Source organism: Monodelphis domestica, chromosome 3, assembly GCF_027887165.1.
Source record: "Monodelphis domestica isolate mMonDom1 chromosome 3, mMonDom1.pri, whole genome shotgun sequence".
Lineage (NCBI taxonomy): Eukaryota > Metazoa > Chordata > Mammalia > Didelphimorphia > Didelphidae > Monodelphis > Monodelphis domestica.
In genome coordinates this window covers 9,351,173-9,376,268 of record NC_077229.1, presented here as the reverse complement: position 1 = coordinate 9,376,268, position 25,096 = coordinate 9,351,173, and the positions used below count along the sequence as shown (strand labels likewise).

The 25,096-nt window shown below is 43.5% G+C and overlaps 1 protein-coding gene across 2 annotated transcripts; it reads right to left on the bottom strand.

The window, feature by feature from the left end:
- Nucleotides 1-259: 259 nt before the first annotated feature.
- Nucleotides 260-22,997, bottom strand: LOC100015611 (zinc finger protein 883-like). Of its 2 annotated transcripts, XM_016433026.2 has the most exons (5): nucleotides 21,883-22,997; nucleotides 21,457-21,538; nucleotides 20,577-20,703; nucleotides 20,210-20,305; nucleotides 260-3,534 (listed from the first exon to the last, which is right to left on the bottom strand). In XM_016433026.2, exons 2-5 carry the CDS (start codon nucleotides 21,490-21,492, stop codon nucleotides 1,799-1,801), a joined length of 1,995 nt encoding a protein of 664 aa, XP_016288512.1. In that variant the 5' UTR covers nucleotides 21,493-21,538; nucleotides 21,883-22,997; the 3' UTR covers nucleotides 260-1,798. The 2 variants fall into 2 exon arrangements, with proteins under 2 accessions (XP_016288512.1, XP_056677272.1); XM_056821294.1 differs by lacking the exon at nucleotides 20,577-20,703 and having other exon boundaries at nucleotides 21,883-21,919.
- Between the last annotated feature and the right edge of the window lie 2,099 nt (nucleotides 22,998-25,096).

Sequence of the window (25,096 nt, the reverse complement as noted above, 5' to 3'; positions counted from 1 at the left end):
TTATCATCTCCCAGACCCAGACAATAAAGCCCAAGACTCTGTCTGCCTTACCACACTCTTGCATTGTATCGATCATGCAGTTTACCAAAATAGACTCAGATTGGGAAGGGAGTGGTGGAGCTAAGTTTTATTGATGCCATTTAACCTTAAGAGTCATTGACCTCAAACCCACTCATCCCAGCTCCACTGAGCCCCATCCCTTGTAACATAAAATAATTTAAGCAAAATGAAAAGGAAAGAGATGTCTCATAGCATATTCATATTCATACTGTCTTCTTCCTGATAATAAGCACAGGATGGTACTTTATTTAACCTGTAGTTTTCCAAACTGGTTAGTCATTGCCAAAAATTACTTTTTATTTTATGTATACTTGTTTATACTTATAAGTGTATATGACTTCCCCAGTAGCATACAAGCTCCTTGAGGGCAGGGACCACTTTATTTTTGTCTGTGTCTCCCAAATGTGGTACAGTATCTGGTGTACAGATGATCAATAAAAGCTCATTTGTGGGTTGATTACAATTGATTAGAATCTGATTGCTTTTTAATGTTTTCATTTTTGCCATTGTAATTATATAGATTGTTATGGATTCACCAACTTTCTTTACATTGATTCTTAGGTCTTCCTATGCTTCTCAGAATTTCTCATGTCCACTGTCTCTTATAGCATAAAATTTAATTGCAGTCAAATGTTAGAACCTGTACAGCCATTCCCAACTGGTCCTTTGCTTTGGTCGCCAACATCACTACCACATTTTGAAACAAGAGTGATGCTGTGAATATTTTTGGTATCCATGGGACTTTTGTCTTTCACTTCCCAGAGTGACTTTACTTGACTAGAAATGTGATCTCTGGGTTTGAAGTATGAACAGTTTAGTGACTTTTTAGTCCAAAACATGGACCAGGCCCACCAATGCTGTATTTGTAGACTTGTCATCCTATAGTCTTTCCAGCACTTACTACTTAAAAAAAAATCTTTGGCATTTGAATTCCTAAATCTCTTCCAGGTGGTTAATTCTCTTGCTAACTAGAAGGAAGGATTATCTCCTCTACCTAGTACTTGTGAAACTGAGCCTTAGAACCTATCCACTAATTCAATCTAATCTTACATCTAGCCAATGATCTGACTTGTCAAGATCTTTTTAGATGCTGTCAGCCAGTGTTTTAGCTATGCCACCCAGTTTTGTGTCATCTACAAATTTTGTAAGCTTGCCTCCTAAGCTTTTATACAAGATATTAATAAAACTAACTTCAGTAAATAACCCCTTCCAAGCTGCCAGTGAGTCAATTATGACTTCTCATTGGGTACAGCCATTCATAAAGTTCTAATCCCACCTGACCGTACTGTGGTCTAGTCTTCAGATCTCTTAACTTTTTCATGAAGATGTGACATTAATAAGTTTGCACACTGGCTTTTGTTTGTTTGTTTTATTGAAGTTGTTTTCTTCCCTTCAATATCATTGTCACTTCCCACTGTTTCCCCTCCCCTCTTATAACAAATAAATTTGGACAAACAAATCCACACACACTGGCCATGTCTGAAAGTGTATGTTTCTAGTCCACCATGTTTTGGTTGAAGAGGAAGGGGAATGGTTGACCATTATTCACTGAAGGACTATCTATATTCATTATAGTCACATGGTTTCCCTCTAGTATTATATATATATATATTTAATTGGGTTTTTCTCTAGTAGGAAATGTCTAATGTTTATTAAATTTTATTGAAGGGCTTTCACATTCATAGGATTTCTTTTCTTCAGTTGGAGTACATTCCAGTAGAAGGAGTCTCTCTATTCATTACATTGAATAAAGTTTCTCTTCAGTGTGAATGCTATAATGTCGAATAAGCGTTGTGTTCCTGGAAAATGCCTTCCCACATTCATTGCATTTATAGGGTTTTTCTCCACTATGAACTCTATAATGTTGATTCAGCTCTGCTCTCACACAGAAAGTCTTCCTGCATTCGTTGCATTCATAAGGTTTCTCTCCAGTATGAATTTTCTGATGTTGAGTAAGTGCCATGCTCCAGGCAAAGGCTTTTCCACATTCATAACATTCATAGGGTTTTTCTCCAGTGTGAATTTTCTGATGCTGAATAAGGTGTGAGTTATGGTGAAAGCCCTTTCCACATTCATTGCATTTGTAAGGTCTTTCACCAGTATGAATTTTATAATGTTGGGTAAGAGCTGCTCTCTGATAAAAAGCCTTCCCACATTCAAAACATTCATAAGGTTTCTCTCCTGTATGAATTTTATGATGTCGAATAAGTTCTGCCCTCTGGTAGAAGGCCTTCCCACATTCATTACACTGATAAGGTTTCTCTCCAGTATGAATCTTCTGGTGTCGAATAAGTGTTGTACTCTGGAGGAAAACCTTCCCACAATCATTGCATTTATAAAGTTTTTCTCCAACATGAATTCGATGATGTTGAGTAAGACCTGTCTTATCCCAAAAGGCCTTCCCACATTCATTGCATTCATAAGATTTCTCTCCAGTATGAGTTCTCTGGTGCCTAATAAGGTCAGTACTCCAGAGGAAAGCCTTTCCACATTCAGTACACACATAAGGTTTCTCTCCAGTATGAATTCTCTGATGTTTAGCAAGTCGTGTTCTACATTGGAAGGTTTTCCCACATTCATTACATTCATAAGGTTTCTCTCCAGTATGAATCTTCTGGTGTTTCCTAAGATATGAGTTCTGGCAGAAAGCCTTCCCACATTCACTGCATTCATAAGGTTTTACTCCAGTATGAGTTCTCTGATGCCTTGTAAAGTTACTGCTCCAGAGAAAAGACTTTCCACATTCATTACATACATAAGGTTTTTCTCCAGTATGAATTCTCTTATGTTCGGTAAGTTGTGTTCTCCAATGGAAAGCCTTCCCACATTCATTGCATTCATAAGGTTTTTTTCCAGTATGAATTTTCTGATGTTTCCTAAGATATGAATTCTGTTGGAAGGCCTTTCCACATTCAGTGCATTCATAGAGCTGTTCTCCTCTGTGAATTCTCTGATGTAGAGTAAGTTCAGTATTCTTGAGGAAAGACTTCTCACATTCATTACATTCATAAAGTTTCTTTCCAGTATGTAATCTATGTTTTTCAGTATGATCAAAATTATAGTCAAAATATTTCTGACATCTATCATCATTAGAAAATTTCTTCTTTAAACAGTTTCTATTATACTGTGTTGTGTCTGAATACATTCTGATACTCTTTCTCTGTGTATCACATTTATGAATATTCTTTCCTACAAATAATCTCTTTTGTGGAAAAACAACAGGCACTAGGATAGATCTCCATTTAGTATGCTGCTGGCCTCTTACTTCACTGGATTTTCCTTTGGCGATTTTTAATTGTCTAAAATATTGGTTCTCATTGCTCTGCTCTTCCTTTGACCTGCCATAACATTCAGAGGCACCTCCCTTCTTCAAGATCCAAAGAGAATCCCCTGAGAGTCTTTTCTGGGATGATTCCACCATAGAAATGCCTGGTTGTGGAGTGGATTCTTTGGATTTATTCCGAGTGTTCCAATCTGAAATAAACAAAAGATATAAATCATCCCATATCCCTGAATGAATCTACTCTCTCTCATTTGGCATAGTTTCTCAACTTTCCTGCTGTTATTAATACATTTGTAAGTACAACATGGATATTGTTTTCACTTGAATTCATTCTACATTGGTTCTTATTTATGTTTTCCCCCATTTCTTGTATTCTCCATATTTATCATCTCATATGGTAAAATGTTACTACATTTACCTGTCATACTTTGCTCAGAAAATGCTCATTTGATGGATACCATCATTTGTACTCCCCTTCATGTGAATCAAAGGATCAGAGATTTAGAGCTGGATGGGACTTTAGAGGCCATTAAATCCAACACTGATTTTAAAGGTGAAGAGAGGATAAGCAATGTGCCTACATTAGTTAGTTAGCACCTGAGTTGAGCCTGGAAGCCACATCTCCGTGACTCCAAATGTATTATCCTATCTGCCATGGCAGCTTCTTTCCCCATTCAACTAGGAATATTTTGGGGCAGAATATTTGTGTCAGTATCATGCATGGGGTGCTCATTCCTGGTGTGACCTTTGCCTTAAATTACATGAGAGTCGTAAAGCTCCTAAACTGCATATTTCTACATTGCTTTCCCAAGATTTTTATTACCTCTATCAATAGGGCAATAGCATTCCTGATTGCCAACAGCATTAAATTCTGATTACTTTTAAGTGTATATACCAATGTAATGAGAGTATCATAATAGCTCTGTGTTGCTTTACTATGCTTTTCTTTAATTATTAGATAACTTGAACAATTTTCCTGGTTGTTTAGAAGTTTTATTTTTCTATTACTTTAAAGAACTGCCTGCTTATATATTTTAACTATGTATCTATTGGTAAACAGCTTATTTTTAAAAGTTTGTTTCAATTCCTCATACATTATTTATATGAAACTGTTCAGAAGGGGTTGGCTATTCTTTTTATTTATTATTCTATCAAGAAAAGCTTTATTTTACTTTGGAAGGAAAGAATATAATAAATACAACATTGTAAAGAAAAGTAAAGTCTTACAAACAGAACAGTGCAAAGAGCAAACACTGATCCACAGAACAGGCTACATGGCTCCTGGTGGAAAGGTGATTCTGAATTCTACAAACATGCCCATGTCTCACTATCCTGAAAAAAAAAACCCCAAACCCTTCTCATTTGATCCTTTCATCCCCGCTATCATTCTATATATCTCTTCTACTCTTTACAGCTAGACTCCTTGAAAAGGTATCCTGTTTCTAATCAGTTCTTCCACTTTCTCACCTCTCACTTAACCTCTTAACTGGCTTCTGACCTAAGCATTCTCCTAAACCTGCTCTCTCCAAAGTTACCAATGATCTCTTAGCTGCCAAATCCAATGGTCTTTTCTCAATCCCCAGTTTTCTTTCTCCCTATAGCCTCTGACACTTCTCCTCTTTGATATTCTCTTCTACATTTTTTTAATATTTTATTTTATTTTTTAAACATTATTTTATTTGGTCATTTCCAAACATTATTCATTGGAAACAAAAATCATTTTCTTTTCCTCCCCCCCCTTCTACATTTTTGAGACACTCTCCCTTCCTGGTATTGGCCAACTAAAGATCCAGATTGGAACCCCAATGTTGAACCAGATTATACAAAACTAAACCAGGTCAGAGAAGCATTATTCACAGCCATGAGAACATGCTCTGATAGACCAAATTCATGGTCTAAATTTGAAAGCACCAAACAAGAAATAGATGAGAATCCATCTCAGTTTATGGACAGACTTATTGATGTGGGGAGCATACATATGGACTTTGATCGAGCCAGAGAAAGAGATATTAGGCAAATACGTAGGCAATTCATTAAGAATTGTTGTTCAGTGGTAAAAAAATACTTTAAAAGTAGTTGCCCAAACTGGGACCTTGAAGAATTGAGGAGAGTAGCAGTCTATGTTTATGAGGGCCTTACAAAATAACATGGAAAACAGTAAATCAGTGGAAGACTTACAGAAAGACATTGAAATGTTAAAAAGAAAACTGAAAAATCAGGGAGAGACCATAACCCCTTTACAGGAATCCACAGATAAATCAATAACATACCTTTACTGAAGCAAAAGAGTACATGTAATGATGGTCTGTAGGAACTGGCTCCAGGAAAAAAGAAATAATAACAACTTTCGAAATAATAACTATAGAAATTACTATGATAATGACCATAGAAGTCACAACTTTAGAACTGATAGAAATAACTATAATGACTAAAGGAATAAAAATTTTAGAAATCAAAATTATAGAAATAGAAATTGGGAAAATGACAATGCTCAAACTGAGACAAATGAACATACACAACAAAATACCAAGCAATATATATAAAAATGGAGCTTGTCCAATGTGACAAATAAAGTAGTGTTTGCCATAAACTGCACAGATAAAAGAGTGGTTGCCTTAAACTGTGACCTCGGAAATATGGTTTCAAGACATTGTCTTGAGTTAAATCAAATATAAAGTGGTTGCCAGGGGAAAATTCCCAAATATGAAATATACCCAAGTCAGCTGGGTTTTTATGAAGATTTTAATTAATACAAATAAGGAATTAATGAAAGGGAGAGAGAGAGAGTAAGAGGAAATGATAAAAGGGGTAGGCCAGCCTAGGCCTTAAGAGAGAGATCCCAAGCAAGATTCCAGTGTTCAGAGAGACCCACCAGTTCAGCTCCTGAGCTCCACTTCAGATTCCAAGGCTGAATTTTCTTTAGCAAGCTGCATCCTCAGAAAGAGTTCTCTCAGAGAGAGTTCTTTTTCAGAGAGAAAATCCCCTTCTCTCAGCTTCTGACCTTCTTTTAAAGAGAATTTTCTCCTATGTCACCCCCCCTAAGTTCTCACATCTATCAATCACAGTAGACGTTTTCCAAAGGACAGACCATTCTTAATTCACACCTGAGTAGACTAAACTTTTGAGTAAGTTCACACCTCTTTGCCCCTTACAAGTTTGCAAGTTGCCTGACCTTCATAGGTACTTAACACCTTCCTAAAAATAGACTTAGCTTAAGGCTTTTTGCTTCACTATAAGTATGAGTTAAGTACTTTTTCATTGTTCAGTAAAGAGTTTACAACTTTATCTTCCCCTAAAGTATGCTTAAGTATGGGTGGAGTAGAGTTCTCACATTCCTGACTAAGTCCCTTCTTTGTTTAAAATGGGGAATGGTCTTAACCAAGTGTTCTGAAGTAGGGTCTGAGAATTTTTAAGATTCACACCAAGAAATGTTCAGGGTGCTACTGCCCCTCCATGTGGGGCAGAAGGTGGTGCCTCTTAGACTCTATTGATTTTGTTGATATCAATTAACCCTTTTCAGTTTTGTCTCCCCTCCAAATAATAGCAAAGAAGAAATGAATTGTTTTGAATACAGAACCTCTGTGACTGATTATACCTTCTGTTGATAATGAATAATTGACTATATTGATTGTATGTAACTTGATTATGATAAAACTTACCTATTGATAGATCTGTACTATTTTATTGCACTTTATTTGTGCCATACAGTACTTTTTCTTTCTCTCATTTTATGCATTTGAAGCACATGTAATTGTATTGAAAAGATTTTCTTTTAACTATTTTTTATTTTTGCAATAAGCTAAGATATCCATTTGCAACCAATTGAACAAAAGGGGATTGAACATTTATTGTAAATGTACACTTTTATGCCAAAGGGGACTGCCCCCTAATTTGGCTTTTTGTCAATGTGCCTAGCACAACATTGGTTTTGCTTTCTCTCTAACTATTGTAATTTCCTATTAGAAATTGAAATACTGTATACATCTGTAGTTAGAAGTACTTTAGGACTACAAGATGATTATGTTAAATGATCATTGGGGAGACTAGTCTTCCAATGATCATCAGGGGGGATTGTGAAGATTGGATTTAGCTATCTCCTGATTGTAACAATGAAGATACTTAGCTCTTTCTTTATTGTGAAGATAAAATTGTAATCTCCTGATTGTAAAAACTGTGAAGGATAATTTTATAGTTGTGACTTAAATCTAAATTAATTTGGTCACCAGGGAAAATCCCAAATAATAAAATACCCAAGTCAGCTGGAAATTATGGTGATTTTAATTAATATAGAGAGAAGGAATTAAGGAGGAGAGAGAGAGAGAGAGAGAGAGGGAGAGAGAGAGAGAGAGAGGGAGAGAGAGAGAGAGAGAGAGAGAGAGAGAGAGAGAGAGAGAGAGAGAGAGAGAGAGAGAGAGAGAGAGAGAGAGAGAGAGAGAGAGAGAGAGAGAGAGAGAGGGAGAGATGAGTTAATTTAAACTGCTCTGGTAGTTAAAGGCCTTGACCAAAGTGGCCTCCCTGAGCCCAAAGGAAAGAAGTCAGTTTTACCCAAGTCACCATGAGACTGTCTCAAGGAAACTGTCTGAGGGAGCTCCTCCAGGCTGTTCCTCACCTGAACTCAACCGTATGTCCGAATGCCCGAATCTCAACTTTTCATCCTCTTTTATAGACCTTTCACTCTTGTGTCTGCTCCCCTAAATTTTCACATCTACCAATCACAGCAGACATTTTTCTCCAGGGTTACCCATTCTTTAGTTCTTACCTTCTTTGGTTAGATTTTCTCCAGGACTGCCCACTCTTTAGTTCTCACCTTCTCTAGTTAGAGTGTATCTTTTGAGCTACTTCACACTTCTTTGTTAAGTTAACCTTTTGTTAGTTACTTGACCTTTTTGTGATTAATTTAACCTTTATAGGTACTTAACATCTTTTTGTATTATATCTAAAACCAGACTTAGTTCTAGCTTTACTATAAGGTGAGAACTAAGTACCTTCATTGTTCAATCAGGAGATTACACCTTTATCTTCCCCTAAAGTAAGGTCTAAGTAGAGTGGAGGAATTTAAAGTTTACACAATGAAGGTACTTAGCTCTTCCTTTATAGTGAAGCTAGAATTGTAAGCTACAATCTATTTTTAGGTTTTAACTTAAAAAAAAAGTAACTACAAAAGGTGAACTTAACAAAAGAGGTGTTAAGTAACCCAAAAAGATATAATCTAACCAAAGAAGGTGAGAACTAAAGAATGGACAGTCCTGGAGAAAATCTAACCAAAGAAGGTGAGGTCTAAGGAATGGGCAGTCCTGGAGAAAAGTGTCTGCTGTGATTGATAGATGTGAAATTTAGGGGAGGTGACACAAGATAAAAAGATCTTTAAAAAGAGGACCAAAAGCCAGGATTGGTCATTTCAGATTCAGACACCCGGGCTTGGAGTGAAGAATCAGTCACTTGGAGCTGAAGGGAAGAAGGACATTCTGGAACTGACTCAGAGAAGTGATCAGAATACAGACACCCAGACTTCTTTTAGAAATTCACCATTGGTGAATGAAAAGCTGACTTAGTGACCCCGCCTTTCTGGAGGTGTGAAGCCTCCAGGAAAGGCCCATCATCTTGAGACTCTCTCCCCCTGGCTGAGGCTTAGAATTTCTAACTGTATTCAGATGAAACCAGCTCTCTCTCTCTCTCTCTCCCTCTTTCCCTTCCCTCCCTCTCCCTCCCTCCCTCCCTTTCCTTCCCTCCCTCCCTCTCCCTCCCTCTCTCTCTCTCTCATCTCTCTCTCTCTCTCTCCCTCCTTAATATCTTCCTTCTATTGTAAATAAAACTACCATAAATTACTTTAATAATTCATTTTGAGATTTAGAAATTAAATCCCTGGCAACCACCTAATTAATATATTTCAGAGTTCAACCGCAATTAAATTTTAACACCTCCTAAATTTCTGATTGTTCCTTCTTAGTCTTCTTTGCTGGACCCTCCTCCAGGCTGAAGGATTTAGGACAATGAATGGTAGTGGGAATTGAGGCAACTCATGAATGAACCACATAAACTCCATCTTTTGACTCAATTCTGGGGTGAGTGTACTTCCCTTTCTTTTCAAATATGGTTCTTGTTTGACTTCTGTCTTGTGAGAAAACTTTAATCAACAGTGGGAATTGAGAGAGAAGCTTACTGTCTAAATTGAACCTAGCACTGTGTGGCTGGGAAGCTGGACCACCACTACCTGCTGTTTGGAGACCTTTGACTAATGACTAATTATGTTGATCAGAACCCAGTCAGATCTAAATTGTACAATTCAAGCAACCCATATGTCTTATCTGAAAACAGGTCCTCAACTGGTAAATCCATAGTTTCCATGTTCCCTTGATTATTTATAGACACTTGGGAGGAATGGGACTCCTCTTTTTCTCATTTCATGGAATTACACCTCTTCACTCTTCCTTTCCCAACTTGAGAAGTCCCTAATCCTCCATCCAATTAGAAATCAGATTGCCTAATATTGTGTTGCTGCCTTTTGATTAATTGTTTTTAATGTATAAAAGGCTGTCTCTTCCTCTATTCTGGGTCCAACCCTAAGCTGAGGTAGAGGCCTGGCCCTGATTTGTTAGGTGATTAGTATGCATTGCTTAATAAGTCAAAATGCTTGGGAACTTGAACCTCTGTTTCCTCAGTCATTTCATTTTTCACCAGCACAAGATCACACCCTCTAACAACAAATGTGCCAATTATCATAATGGCTCTGTCCCTCCGGCTCTCGCCTGGGAACTCATCTCTTCCCCCCTATACTACTTCACTTGGTGATCTCATCAACTTCCATGGATTTACTTACCCCCCAAATCCTAAAATATCTTCTTACATAACTAATAGAAATACAGTGGAACAAAACCTTTTCCAGTATAATAGAAAAATGTAAAACTGATTTTCCAGTCCTTAAAAAATGAAGTCTCATATTGTTGAAAAATCAGCACTGCTTTGAAGAAGTTCTACCTGTGAGACAAAAGGAACTTTTTCCTAGAAAGAGACTTGTCCAGGGTCCAGCTAGTATCTGAGGTCAGATTTGAACTTGGGCCCTCCTGAACCTAGGCTGTGGAAATGAGCAAATGGTGTTTTCTCTCTTTTGTAACAAACTGCATTAGGGTTTTTTTTTTAATTTTTCTAATTTCCAGGTCTCACCCCTTTCCTCCCCTACCCCGCCATACCATAGAATGCATATTGTGTATAGAATGTATATAAATTATGCCTTTTGTGTTTCTATTTATCAGTTCTTTCTCTGGAGGTGGGCATTCATAAGTTCTTCAAATGTTAATTCTAGAGCTGTACAAAATATTTTCTTGGTTTTACTCATTTCACTCTCCATAATTTCATGTAAGTCTAAGTTTTCATTTAAATTAACCTGCTCAGCATTTCATAAAGCACAGTTGCATTTCATCACACTCAAATACTACAATTTGTTTAGCCATTCCCCAACTGATGGGCAACCCTTGGATTTCCAGTTCTTTGCCGCCATAAAGACAGCTGCTAAAAATATTTTGAAATATCCAGATTCATTCCCTTTTTTTCTGATGACCTTGGGAAACAGACTCAACTGTGGTATTGCTGGGTCTAAGGGCATATGCAGTTTTATAACTCTCTGGACATAATTCGGAATTGCTCTCCAAAATGGTTGGATCATTTCACAGTTCCAACAACAATGCATTAGTTGTGTCACATTCCCTCCAACATTTGGCATTTTGCCCTTTAGCCAATCTGATAAGTGTGAGATGATAGCTCAGAATTGTTTTGATTTGTTTCTCTAATCAGTATTTATTTAGAGCATTTTTCACATGCCTATATATGGCTTTGATGTTTTCATCCAAAAATCATCTGTTCATCTTTTTTGACTATTTATCAATTGGGGAATGGTTCTTAATCTTATAAATTTGATAAAGTTCTCTATGCAATTTAAATATGAGACCTCTATCCAAGAAACTGTCTATGCATTTTTTTTCTAATTTTCTGCTTTTCTTCTAATCTTGGTTGTTAGTTTTATTTTTATAAAACCTTTTTAAATTGTATGTAATTGAAATTACCCATTTTACATTTCAGTGTTCTCTATCTCGTATATTCATAAATTCATCTCCTATCCACAAATCTGATAGATAATGTGTTTCTGTTCTTTTAATTTGCTTATGGTATTCCCCTTTATTTCTAGGTCATGTATCCATTTTGATCTTATCTTAGTGAATGGTGCAAGATATTTGGTCTATACCTAGTTTCTGCCAAACTACTTTCCAATTATCCCAGCAATTTTCACCAAATAGTGAATTCTTATTCCCAAAACTTGGATCTTTACTTTTGTCAAGTACAAGGTTATTGTAACCTTTTTCTAATATTTGTTGTATGTCTATTCTATTCCACTAATCTTTCTATTTCTTTGCCAGTACCAGATGGTTTTGATAACTACTGCTTTATAGAACAAGTTAAAATCTAATAGTTATACCTCCTTCCTTTACATAATTTTCATTAAATCCTTTGATAAGTCTTCATATTTTATTCTTCCAAATGGGTTTTATTAGGATGGCATTGAATAGCTAGACTAATTTAGGTAAAATCATTATTTAATTATATTTTCTCTGTCTAACCAAAAACAATGGATATTTCTCTATTTAACTTTGACCTTATTTGTGTAAAAAAGTGTTATGTTTTTTACAGTTCCTGGGTTTGCTTTTACAGGTATACTCCCAGATATTTTATTCTGTCTGGGGCTATTTTCAATGGGTTAAATGGATTTTAATTTTAAGTGGGTTAAATTTCAATTTCAATATTTCCCTATTAGGAACCAAGGCACTAAATCAAAAAATACCATAGAGGCATGAGAGAAAGTATCAAGCTTCATGAATCCCATATCTTTCAGGTGCTCATATTAGTGTTCCCCGTTCTGCAAATGCAAGTATAGAGACAAGGACTGGTGAATGATTCCCAGGATTGGAGTTTGGGAATGAGGGGGGCACTCAAAAAGATAATGCAGCCAGAGGAAAGGCAATGTCTAGAAGCATACCAAACCACTACCACAGTCCAGCCTGTCCTACACATCTTTCTTTCCTCTTCTTTTGTCCCTCTTCTTCCGGCCATTTCAAACTAATAAAAGCAATGGCAAAGGAATCTTCCCCCCCCCCCTCCCCCCAAGGAAATGATGAAAAAGACAGGCATGCTTGAAGGCTTAGGGAAGAAACCAGTTGATAGAGAAAGATTAAAGATTTAATAGAAGAACAACTGAGGAAGCAATATGCTAGAGAATCCAGGAAAGAAGGGGATTAAGCATTCTTGTGGAAGAGTTTGACCTCTTAAGAAGGGTGACTTCTTTGTCAAAGCCTGGGGGAAAGGAAGAGAGAATTGGAGATGATGGTCAAGGGATTTTTGAGGTAAAGAGAAAAAAGAGGCCATTCATGTTGAATGGACTCAATTTTCTCAATAAAATAGGGGAGATTCTCAGCTGAGAAGGGATATTTAAAGACAGAAAAAGGTTGGAATAGCTTCTGTATAGTGACAGGGAAACAGGGAAAAAATAGGCAGGTGTTGCAGTGAAGCTCAGATGAATTTTGGATCTGGTGCAGTTCTGTGGCTTCTTCTAGCTCTGGTCAGCAGCATGTAATTAGGCATGGAGGAGGGTGGTGGTAGAAGTAATCTTGGGCTGGCACCTGACCAGGGATGAGTAGTAACAGAACAAGAAGGTGAGGGATGCCAAAGAAGAAGACAATGCCAAGCTGAGCTGGTCAACTAAAGGGTAGAAATTAGAGGGAGGAAAGTGAGGGCAGAGCAGAAGTAAGACCCTAAGAAAGTTCTAAGTAGGGGATAGATTGAAGGGAAACAGGAAGATGATAGTTTTGGGATAGGTGAGGGTAGGGGAAAGATGGAATGACAGCATCTTGTCAGATAGAGGAATGTCAAGAGTCTTAAATTAGGGAAAGTACAACAATTTGGGCAATGTCAAACATCGAAAAGGAAAAAGACTAAAAAATATTTATAGCAGCTCTTTTAGTGGTGCCAAAGAGCTGATATGAGTGAATTCCTCAAGAGGTAAATGGCTGAAGGAGGGAATGGTGTACAAATGTACTGGAATACTGTGCTGCCACAAGAAATGATGAGAGGGACAGTTTCAGAGAAACCTGAGAAGATTTGTATGAATTGATGCAGAGTGAAGGGAAGAGAGTCAGGAGAACAATTTATACAACAATGACATTGTAAACTTTAAAAGGCTTTTCATAACTGATCGGTGAGATTCCGGAAGACTGACAGGGAAGCATGTCCCCCATTACCTGAGGGAGCTGTGATACAACTTACAAAACAAGTCCTAATGACCATTTGGACATGGCCAATGTGGGGATCTATTTTGCTTAACTATGCATTATTTTTGCAAGGGTCGTGGTCTTTTTTTTTCCCCTTTCGATGGGTGAAAAATGAAACACAGAGTTGAAATCAATGCTTGTTTTAAGTGGAAATTTAAATTTAATTTTTAGAAATTGTAGATAATAATAAGATTTAGTGTGTGGCCAACCTGGGTTTTAAGGAGTCTGAGAAATTGGGAGTTAGAGAGTTGATGAGAGAGCACTGGATGCTCAAGTCCCCTAACTACTCACCTGATATTAAGGCCGCCAAGCTCTACCTCAGACTCAGATCCTGGAAACAGACCTCATTATTTATTCCAAAAGGCTAAAGCAGAAGCCTCAGGCACGGTGTTTCTCAGAACACAGTAAGAACATTCAACCATATTCCTGGACCATCAATTGTTCAGCCCTTCCTAAATGATGGACACCCCCTTAGTCTCCACTTTGCCACCACAAAAGAGAGCTTCTGTTATATTTTCTTGATGTACCTTCTAAGCTCATGAAAAGGCAAAGGGAAATCCCATAGGGGTCTTTTCCATTTTCTCTTTCTCCCATCCCCCTGAGCTTCCCACAATCGTAAGTGTGGGCAGAAATAGAATTACTCTTTTGGGATATTTATTGTGCATTGGTGCAAACTTTGTGGAAAGCATAATGTCGAAATATAGAAAGAGAACACAGGGCTATGTCCTTTGTCCCAGCGATGTCACTACTATTAGGGCTCAGAACATCTTGACCCTAAGAACATTCCTGAGAAATGAAAACCTTCTTCAAACATATTCTCAGCAGCTTTATTTTTAATAACAGGAAATCAGGAGCAAATCAGTGGATCGATAATTGGACAAAGCCTGATATGTAAATTATTACCCTCCCTCTAAAATTGTCTTTTCCTACTACTATAGTGAAATATGGAAAGACTTATAGGAAGAGCTGTGAAAAGGGGAAGAAAGGATCAGAAGAACTGACTGAAGGCTTCTGCGTATTTTTTCAATTTTAAGGCTTCTCTCTTATCCATGGTTTCTCAGGAACATTAAGGCTTGAGTTATCAGTACTGCACAGGATTTACATTCCTAACTGCAAAGGATGTAAAAACATTTTTAACAAAAACATATCCCCAGAATTTTGCAGAAGGAGAGTGAGGAGCAAGTGCTCCCTATTCCTCATTTGTTGAAAAGAGAGAAAACAAATTCATCAACCGAGGTGGTGAGGTAGAAAGCCTCGCTCCTCTGTTCAGTCAATTCTAAGTTCTGGCTGGAGGGCTTTTCACAGTCCCTACACTCCCAAGGGTTCTTGGTCCAGTGTTCATTAGCATTAAGGTATTTGTTCAGGAGGAAAATCACTGAATTTAGAAGCTTTCTCACCAAACATGGAAGGGGCATTCCCAAGAAGCCATGGCACATCAATTACATCCCTCCATTTCCCATTCAACATTTTATAGGCTTAAGAGAGTTAAAAAGGAACTTTGGAGGCCATTCAGGATCCCCTGTAACCAAGGAGCAAGAGCCCATGAGGCATCCCCAACCAGTGGAGTCTTGCCTTGGTCTATTGGTCTCCAAGGAGGGGGAAGCTGGCACCTCTCAGGATAGACCTTTCATTTTGGGTCAGTTCACACTGATAAGGAATTTTTCCTGATATGAAACTTTAATTTGATTCTTTGCAACTTTCCCCCATTGCTCTTTGTTCTTCCCTCTGAGGTCTAACAGAGTGAATCTTATCCTGAGGCTACATGGCAGCCATTTTGATCCTTGAAGACAGTCATGGTGGTCATCCTTTCCTTGCCCCAAGTCTTCTCAGGCTAAGCATGCCCAGTTTCTTCAGCCAATCCTCACAGAAGGAAGGCTCAAGGCCCTTCCCCATCTGGATGTCCTCCTCTGGATACCTGCAAGCTGACCACTGCCCCTCTCAAAGCCTGGTGCTCTACTCTATTCACAGTGCTCCTAGGACAAACTTCAGTGGATCCATCATGTCCTTATTCCTGAAATCTGCCCATCTTATGGCAGCACAAGGTTGTATTAACTTGTAGGGAAGTTGCATCATAGCCACTTACAATGGGCTTGTAGCCCATTAAAACCCCCAGATCCTTTTCAGAAAAACTGCTGTATATTAGATTATCATTACACTAGCCTGGGAGCTCCATGAGGGCAGGAACTGCTTCTTGCCTCTTTTTGTACCTCAAGCACTTAGCACAATGCCTGGCTCAGAGAAGACACTTGTTTGCTGATTAATGGTATCCAAGCCTTATGTTTGTGAAGTGTATTGGTGACACCCAAGTGTGAGACATCTCACTGATCCCGACAGAATCTCATCATACTAGATTTGGCCCAGCACTCTGTCCCAGAGGCATAAAGGACAAGGTCTGAGGGGCCAAATAAGATGAAAATGTGACAGGGAATCTTTCACAAAATAAAGTGCAATAAAGTATAGACAAAATTGCACTGGCCCTATGGATTCATGGCTCCCATTTTGGTTTGAGTTTAACACCACTGATGTAGTCAGTCAGATCATTCTGGATTTTGACTCTCACCCTCTGTGTTAGCTCATCTTCATTATCACTTGCAAATTTGATGAGAATACTGTCCCTGACAGTCTGGTAAGCCTAGGATCCCTTCTCAAAATAGGCCTTTCAAGGAGGAAGCTGGGTGGCTCATGGAATTAAGAGTCGGGCCCAGAGACAGAAGGTCCTGGTTTCAAATCTTGCCTCAGATACGTCCTAGCTGTGTGACCCTGGGCAAGTCACTTAACACCCATGGCCTAGCCCTTACTGCTCTTCTGCCTTAGAACCAATACCCAGTACTGGTTCTAAAATGGAAGGTAAGGGTTGAAATAAAATAGGCCTTTTAAATGCATAAAACATGTAAGATGACAAAAGAAGCCATTTATATTGTGAAAATTAATACTGATTTTATATTTGATATTAGCCATATTCTGTACTCTAAGCTCATTCTCACTCTGAGCAATCCAAAGGCTGAGCCACTCTTTCTCTAGTTAGATAAGCTTTCCTATAATCACTTAGTTGAAGAAAAAAATACTATATTCTCAATAGACTTTCATAAAACATCTCAGAATTTCCTGCAAGGTTTGTGTGCATCCCACCTTGGAAAAGATGGTCTTGTTTAATTCCCTAGTCTCCTGGAGGTCTGCCCTTAAATGTAACTTCAGGATGCATACAGGACCCATAAAATTCACAAATGCATTCCTTAGAGATGTGAATTTTAGATTTACTGCACCCTGCTTAGTCTAACAAAAGAGGAATGTCCACACCCCTACTTAAGGATTAAGTATTGAGAAGGATGGCCTATGACAGACACGTGCTAGCAAATGACAATCAGAAACAACTGACAGATCCCTAGGGCTGTCCTAAGTCAAGCTTAAGCTACTGTTGGTACACGTGAGACGTTGGAAAGTGATGTAACAACAGTCTATATATTTCGTGTCTCTTCCTCTCTCTCGGGCTCTTTTCTCAAAGAGGTGGCTGGTGGCAGCGTGCTGAGCATCTTGGCATCTTGGTGTGGCGGAAGCTATTGTCAGGGTTTGGCAGTGAGAGTCCTTGATACACTACTGGGGAAGCTTAGTAACCTAGTTTAGGTGAGGCGTCTTCTCTGAGCTCTCTCGGAGTTTAGGCTGATTCTTTTCTCCTTTACCTTCCAAAACACTATGCTCCTAGGAAGCCTCTAATCTTCTGAAAAGACCTTGTGGCAGAGGTCTTTGAACTCCCCCTAGCACAGGCCAGGAGGGAGAAATCCTATACCCTTTCCCTCTCTCTTCTTAATTTCTTCCCTCTATATAAATTAAACCATGGGATTCCTTCCCTGGCAACCAATTAAGTTTAGATTAAGTCACAACCCTAAAATTTCCCACTTACAGAGATAGAGAGGTAGTCTTCATTCCATAATGATTTCTGCTCACTTTCCTTAAGGTAACCAATTATCTGAAATACTGGCCAGTTGCTTGACTTTTGGTCTCTTCTTTGTGCTACGTTTATAAAAAGAGATGCAACTGAAGTTGGGGGGGGGGGGTCTCCTGGCTGGAGGCAGTGCCATTTAACCCATCCTTTATTATCAGGTCAGGGCACCTAGGTGGCACCATAGTTCAGAGAATGGATGTGGAGTCAAGAAGACTCATCTTCTTGAGTTCAAATCTGGCCTCAGATACTTAACCTGACCCTGAACAAATCACTGAACCCTATTTGCTTCAGTTTCCTCATCTGTTAAATAAGTTGGAGAAGGAAATTACAAACCACTTTAAAATCTTTGCCCAAAAATATCTCAAAATGGAGTCACAAAGAATCAGACATAACTCAACTGAAAAAAAGGGGGCTTATTATCAGGTCACATGCCTCTGTTAATAAATAATATCTTGCTTGAAGCCTCAGTTTATACCTTTTTAAAATTTAATATGAAAGTTGTAAAACAGTCACCAAAACATATTTTTAAAAACTAGCTTGTGGAGCCCAAGCTAAGAACCCCTAGTCTATGCTTCTTTCTAAGTTACTGACAGAAAAATGAAGCAGCCCAGGGTCAGACGTAGATACCTGGGGCACTCCACTAGAAACCTCCTGCCATAATGACACTGACCATCAATAACTAGTCTCTATATTGGGCCAGTCCTGAATCCATTCAATTGCCTAATATCACCTAACTCCACAAGAACAAGTGATCAAAATCTCAGCCCAAATCGACCTGACTGAACAGTGCTTGCCTTGCCTGTTAATTTAGTAATAATCCTTCCCAATGAAGAAAAAGAGGTTAGTATGGTATCACACAAGCTGTTCTTAAGGAGGCCAGGCTGGCCCTTTGAAGTTGTTGCTCCAAGACCTATAACCCACTTTTTTTTTCCAAACCCTTACCTTCTGTCTTGGAATCAATACTGGGTATTAGTTCCAAGGCAGAAGAGTGGTAAGGGTGAGGCAATGGGGGTTAAGTGACTTGCCCAGGGTCACGCAGCTGGGAAGTGTCTGAGGCCAGATTTGAACCTAGTACCTCCCATCTCTAGGCCTGGCTCTCAATCCACTGAGCTACCCAGCTGCACCCCATAATCCATTCTTGAACTTTTATTTGAGTCCAAGCCAAGCTCTGGCCTGCAATCTGGAGGATCTATTCTCTTTTATCTCTTTTTAAAAATCAGAATCTGCCCTTCATCAATCTGGCTGCCTTTCCTATTTCCTATGGTCCCTCCATCAGTCAGTCAAGAAGCATTTATTCAGTGCTTCCTTCCTCAGCCTTGGTGCATTCTAAGCTCTAGTATCAATGCTATTTTTGTAGGATGATGATGCAGTCTTATTCTGAACTAAACTGGCTTCCATTTTGTGTACATTTCCCTTTTAAATTCAAGTGAGTCAGTGAGTCTTCTGTGCATCCACATTGTTCTTGTTTTTTATTTTTCAGTCAAATTCCTTTCTGCCTCCTTCCTAGGATGGTTTCACGTTTGTTGGCAGGATTTCATTCTTGGGCATTTTCCATCAGTCCAAGGCTACCTTCCCTTGATGCATTTTAAGCCATGGAATCTTACCCATGTTTCCCAGAAAGTCTGCTTCCCCCAAATCTGAGATGCGCATCTACCTCTCCCTGAATTACTGCTACTTTATGCCCCCAAATTCAGGGTGCTGTGGTCAAGCCCCTCAGATTCCACCTGTTTCTGCCCCAGAAACCAGTTCCTCTCTGTGAGAATACTGTTCAGAAGAGACATTCTGAAGCATGAAATTATTAAAGCAAGTTAAAAAGCTGCTCTTTTTGGCAGTTGGAAAGAGGAGAGAAAGAGAGAGTGAATACACAGGCAACATGGCAGATGGGTGTCTGGGTAAGGGCAGGCCCCAGCGGGACTGGGAATCAGGCTTGGGTCAAGTTTGGGCTCAGTAGGCCAAACTCCTGACATTTCTTCTTCCTGTCCAGAAAGTCATCAAAGGACAGCTCGAGGGACAGATACAGTTTATGACTCTCTTACATTAAGGGCCTGGCCCTAGATGTCCAGTATCGCTTCCCACTGAGGGCTTTTTCATCTCTACTAACCCTATAGTCTGCAGGGAGATCCTAGGCATGGTTCCCGGGGAGGAAAAGAGCTGGAAGCTTTCCTTCTCCTTGTGTCCACCCAGAGACTCTCCTACAGAGAATCTCCTCTGTGGAGACCCGACAGCCTGGTGCTGCTCTGATGGCACTCTGGTCCTGGCTTCTTTGTCTGGAATGGCTCTTCCTCGACTCTTCCTTCCATGGCCCGGGCTTCCCCAACCTGGACGCTCCCTGGATGACTGGGAGCAGATTCCGTGCTTCCGGGAGTCCCATGCTCGATCTTGTCCCCCTTCATTAACAGCTGCTGATGCCCGGGGCGTCCCGGGGGCTCTCCCACTCCGGGCTCCGGGAGGAAGCCATAATCAGGCTCCTTTTTCTTCACCTCGGGTGAGAAAGATCTGCAACACCTTCTGGGGCACCTGCCTGATCTCTCTCCGGCATCAAGGAGGGCGGCTTTCCCCGGGGACCGGGGGGCTCCCCATGGGGCTGCTTGGCACACGCTTGCGCTCACTCACCTGGACAGCTGGATCTCGGGCCTCCCGGCGCTGGCATCCACGGTGTCCGCCCTCGCTCCAGCAGAGAGATCACGTCCGGTTTGGTCACTGCAAGGCCTGATGAGGAGAAATGGCAGAGTGAGGGCGCCGCCCCCCCCTTCCTTTCTGGCTCCCGCCCGCTCCCACCCTCTCCTGACCAAGGACACCCAAGCACAATAATCCGGATGGTGACTGCCCAGAATGATGGCCCCCCCACAGCCTTGGCCTGCCTCTGGAAGCCCCGCCCCAGTTCCAGGCCCCGCCCCTGGCCCCGCCCCTCAGAGGCTCCCTGAGGGCGGGGCCAGCAGAGAGGAGGGGGAGGAGGCTGCTGTAGGGGGCGTGGCCTCACCCAGCCACACTAGGGTCTGGTAGTTCTCCAGCATCACCTCCCAGTACAGCTCCCTCTGGCCTTGGCCCAGGCGCCCCCATTCATCCGGGGAGAAGAGCACAGCCACGTCCCGGAACATCACGGACCCCTGGAATAGCAGAGCCCGAGGGGGCACGTGGGCAGGAGGGGCCCGGAGTACCGAGTCACCCAGTGTTGGCCCCGCTGCCCCCCACACCGCACCGGCCTCTCCTGAGCAAACGGCGCCCGGGCTCACGGGCTCTATTACAGCCACAGGGCGCCCAGAACCCTCCGGCCCGAGGGCCGCTCCTTGGGGCTCAGACTCCCCAGGGCCTGCTGGGGCTGCCAAGGAGCCACCGAATGCCACAGTCCTCACCCGCAGGGCCCTTCCGCCTCGGGGATGCCCCCTCGCGGCTGCTCACCTGGCCCTGGGGCTGGGGGGGAGGAAGGACCCCTGGTGACCCCCAAGGGGTACAGAGTCGGGGAGGCCTCACCCTGCCTCAGGGCCGTCCTCACTTAGTGACTTGCCCAGGGTCACCAGGCTGAGCTGGGGAGAGGGGGCCTCTCTAAGCAATCTCACCACCCTCTGAGCCTGGACCCGCCAACGTATGTCCCACTGACTACGGCCCTGGTGCTACCACCCCCTTCCGGAGCACGGAGCCTAGAATGCCGTGATCAACGGGAGCAGAGGGAACGGGGCTACAGAAGGGCGCTGGGCCAGAGTGGGCATTGCCTGGAGCAACTGGCTTCTAGTCTTTGGGGAGTCGCCTCAATGCCCCCATTGTACAGATGGGCAGATGTGCACAGTGAGGCAGAGGTGGCCAGAGGGTTAGAGAACCCTCCATCACAGTCACCTTTAGTGCAAGGCCTGGGGCTCACTCACCTCGGGGCTCCCGGCTTCAGAGGGCCCAAGCGCCATTACGCTGTCTTAGTTCTTCCTACTCTCCGGCTGGGAAAGAGGCCTCCTGGGGAGGAGAAGGGAACGTGAGAGGTGCAGGGAGAAGGGGTGATGTGCACCTGGAGGAGGGCCCTAACAGAGCCAAAAGCTGGGCTTCAGGGAAGGAAGGGGAGTGGCGAAGCAGCACGCCTCGGATTGGCTCCTCCGGCGCGGCGAAGGGCGTGGTCTTATGGCTCCTCCCCTTCTCCCTCCCCTCCCTCGAGGCGTGGCCCAGAACGTCCAGGTCCGCCTCTTTCCCCTGCCCTCCAGTGCAACCCCAATCTCAGATGCTAGGAGGCCGCAGCCGCGGGGCAGGACACTCCGTCAGCCTTCTCCCCATTCCGAGCCCCGGCCCGCTCAGCGCTGTCTCACCTTCAGCGGGCAGGATTCCGCCTCTAGGAGGATCAGAGAAAAGAAGCGGAAGTGACATAATCGGAGAGGTCGAGGTCCCTACGCAAGGGCTCCTGGGCAATGTAGTCCGGAGGGCGGGGAGGCTGGTGCGCCGGCATCCTGAGCCCATTTTCCTTGGAGGTGTAGGGAGCCGGAGGAGCCGGTACTTACAGCCACCTACTAAGTGCGGCTTTCTTCCCGCAGCCTCAGCCTGTCCTTCCCCACCTCCTGGCCATGATTCCCCTTTGATGAGGGCCCTGTTCTTTGGAGGGTCCTGTTTGGATTCCTCCATTTTCTGCTGTGCTATGTGACCACCGGGAGGGGGCGAGGGAGGAAGGATTGCAGCTGCCCCGGTTCTCTGGAGCAGAGGGGAAGCGACTTGCCCAGGGTCACATAGTCAGTACGTGCTGGAGGACGAATCTTCCTGACTGCAGACTCAGGGCCCTACCCATTTGGCCACCTGCCCCCCAACTAGGGTCTGTGGACCCACAGCACCTGTGGGAAGTTGTCATCTGAGGGAAGGTCCCAGAATTAGGAGGACTGGGGAAGGCTCCCTGGAGGAGGCGGCATTCTAGTAAGACTTGCAGGAGCAGGGGAGATGAAGATGAGGAGCATCCCTGGAGGTGGATGTAAGGTGGAAGCGAATTGGAGGGGAAAGGCTGTATGTGCCCTCTGGGTCGCTTGTTAGCCTGCCTCCCCCCTAGGCTGGGAGCCTTTTACCTAAGCTCTTTGTCCCCAGAACATAGCATAGTGCCTGGCATGGGCAGATGGCTGAGGTGATAGGGAGCCACTGGAGGTTATTGAGCAGGGGTGGTGTAAACCCTATTAGGGGCCAGTGAGGCAGAGTGACCCCTGGGCAGGCTGAAGGATTCCAGGGGAGGAGGTGAGACCAGGAGGAACTGTGCCAGGATAGGGACGGTGTCCAGGGAGAGGAGGGAGCATCCCGGGGATGCTTCCACAACAACCCTTGGCCTCAGATGATGTGGACATAGAGAGAAGTGGAGGAGATCCTGACTTGTGAGCCTGAGGGCTGGGGGTGGCCATGGCCCCTGCAGAAGTAGGGATGGGGGGGGGAGGGGAGCACCATCATCTAGACTTGTGTCCTGCGCCTGGGCTTCAGGAACTCCCGAGAGAGCAAGGCGCCACCTTTGGACTGACGTCTGATTTCTGTACAACCCAAAAGATGTCCCCCCCCATATCCTCTTGGGAAACTGAGGCCCAAGGACCACGGAGAAGGGGGCAGGAGAGAAAGGTAATGAGTTTGTCTGGACAGAGGGACTCTTGTGGAAGCCCCCCCCCAAAAAAAAGAAGACAGAGAAGGAGCAGTAGGAGAGGAGGAAAACCAGGAGGACACCAAGACCCAAGAAATCGAAATGATTTCCCAGAACCACAACTGGAAAGGAGTGGACAAGGCCAGGATTTGAATCTGAGCCGTCTGTCCCCAAATCCAGTTTTCTATGGGAGTCAGAGGCCACACAGGCCAAAGGACAATAAATAAGGACCAATTATGTCAAAGATACTGCTCGGTGGCAGAGGATATAAAGACAGAAAAGAGCCCTCACCCTCAAACTTCCATCCAACAGAAAGGATATACTACACACAGAGATTCACAGGGAGGCAGCCAAGAGGTACCCGCGACAGGGTGCTGAGCCTGGAGTGGAGAAGACCTGAGTTCAAATCCTGCCTCGGGTACCTTCTAGCTAAGGGACTTGGCAATTCCCTTCACCTGCCTGACTCAGTTTCTTCATCTGTAAAAAGAGGATGATACTAACACCCCCCTCCCAGGGTGGCACTGGGGGTGAAATGAGATCATATTCGTGAAGGGCTCTGCAAACTCTAAAGAGCTCCACACCGGAGATTGTATTACTTTTGTTGGCCAGTGAACAGTTCTTCAGCACTGGCTGTGCCTAGAATAAAAGTAGAGCGGTCCTTGCTGTGGCTGAGGCCCAGGCACTGGCTGCACACAAGGTGTTCTCTAGCTAAGTCGGAGACAGTCGGAGGAGAGAAGCCAGGGGACCCCGCCCGGGAGAGTGCCAGGTACGAATGTGGGGAGGAGAGCGCGTGACCAAGGGAAGCGAGGGGCGCTGGCGAGGGTTGGTTTGATGCCTTTGGAGGCATTGGGAGAAGGGATCACAGGCTTAGGGGAGGGCGCAGGCTTCGGGCTGGAGGATGCTGCCTCTTCCAGGCAGGAGGATCGGCGACCAGAGCGTAGAAGAAAGAGCTCTCGGAGTAGTCGCAGACAGTGGAGGCTTTGGCCGGCGGCACTCCCTGGCCTCTGCTTGCCTCAGTTTCCTTCCCCCTCCTCCCCACCTCCCAGCTGGCCTGGGATTTCGGTTGAGACGCGAAGTGGCTGCCCATGCTCAGGGGTCAACGCCCTACTACGTGCCAGGCACGCCGGTGAGAACACAGAACGGAGCCGCCGCAGCCCTCCAGCAGACTGCGTCTGTGGAACTGTGGGGGTGAACCGGGTAGTCTGAAGAGCCAGAGGCTTTAGAAAGCTCTCCCTGATGGACCAGGGGCAGCCGGGGGGCAAGGAGAGCCCTGGGTAGGCGGGACGAGGGGGCAGAATCTTCAGGAAATGAGGCGGAGCCTGGAAAGAATCCGCGCTCTTAATTGGTTCCCTGGCCTGGCGCTGACCCGCCTCCCCTCCGAAGAGGCGGAGCAGGTGGGACTGGGGCGAGCCTCCGGAGGGGTTAACGGGCCTCTTCCTATCCTCCTCCCCCTCTTCCACCTTGGAGACACTTCCGACCGGCCCACTCACTCCAACCGGGACGCAGAGATCTGGCCCGGGAACGACTGAGGACTTGGAGGAGCCGCCAAGCCCCGGGAGAGACTGACCGCTGCCCGGGGACTGACAGCGGTGCGGAAGTGACGTAACCTAACACGCCAAACCGTCTCCTCGGTTTCCATGACAACCGACGCCTGCTCTTATTCATTGCGCGACTGCGAGGCAGCAAGGACTTCTGGGAAACATAGTTCCCAAGAGAGCAGTGGATTGCGACCCTGCTTGGGGAAGATCTAGGTAGGTAGATCCCAAAGGGAGAATGGAGCTGGGCAGAGCCAAGGGCGGAAGAGCTGGGCACCCTATCTTGGAAGCCTGTCCCCTCTCCATTTGGAAACTCTTCAGTGTGACTGCTCTAGGCTCTCAGGGTACTGGTGCCCGTAGACGTCTCCTGACTTGTCCGGGTCTAGTTCC

Excerpts from the sequence above, each read along its gene's own strand:
- LOC100015611 (XM_016433026.2), bottom strand. The coding sequence starts at position 21,492 with ATGGCGCTTGGGCCCTCTGAAGCCGGGAGCCCCGAG. Across the intron at positions 20,306-20,576 it reads CCAGACCCTAGTGTGGCTGG|GCCTTGCAGTGACCAAACCG; the intron begins GTGAGGCCACGC and ends TCTCCTCATCAG. Across the intron at positions 3,535-20,209 it reads CCCGAGATCCAGCTGTCCAG|ATTGGAACACTCGGAATAAA; the intron begins GTGAGTGAGCGC and ends TGTTTATTTCAG.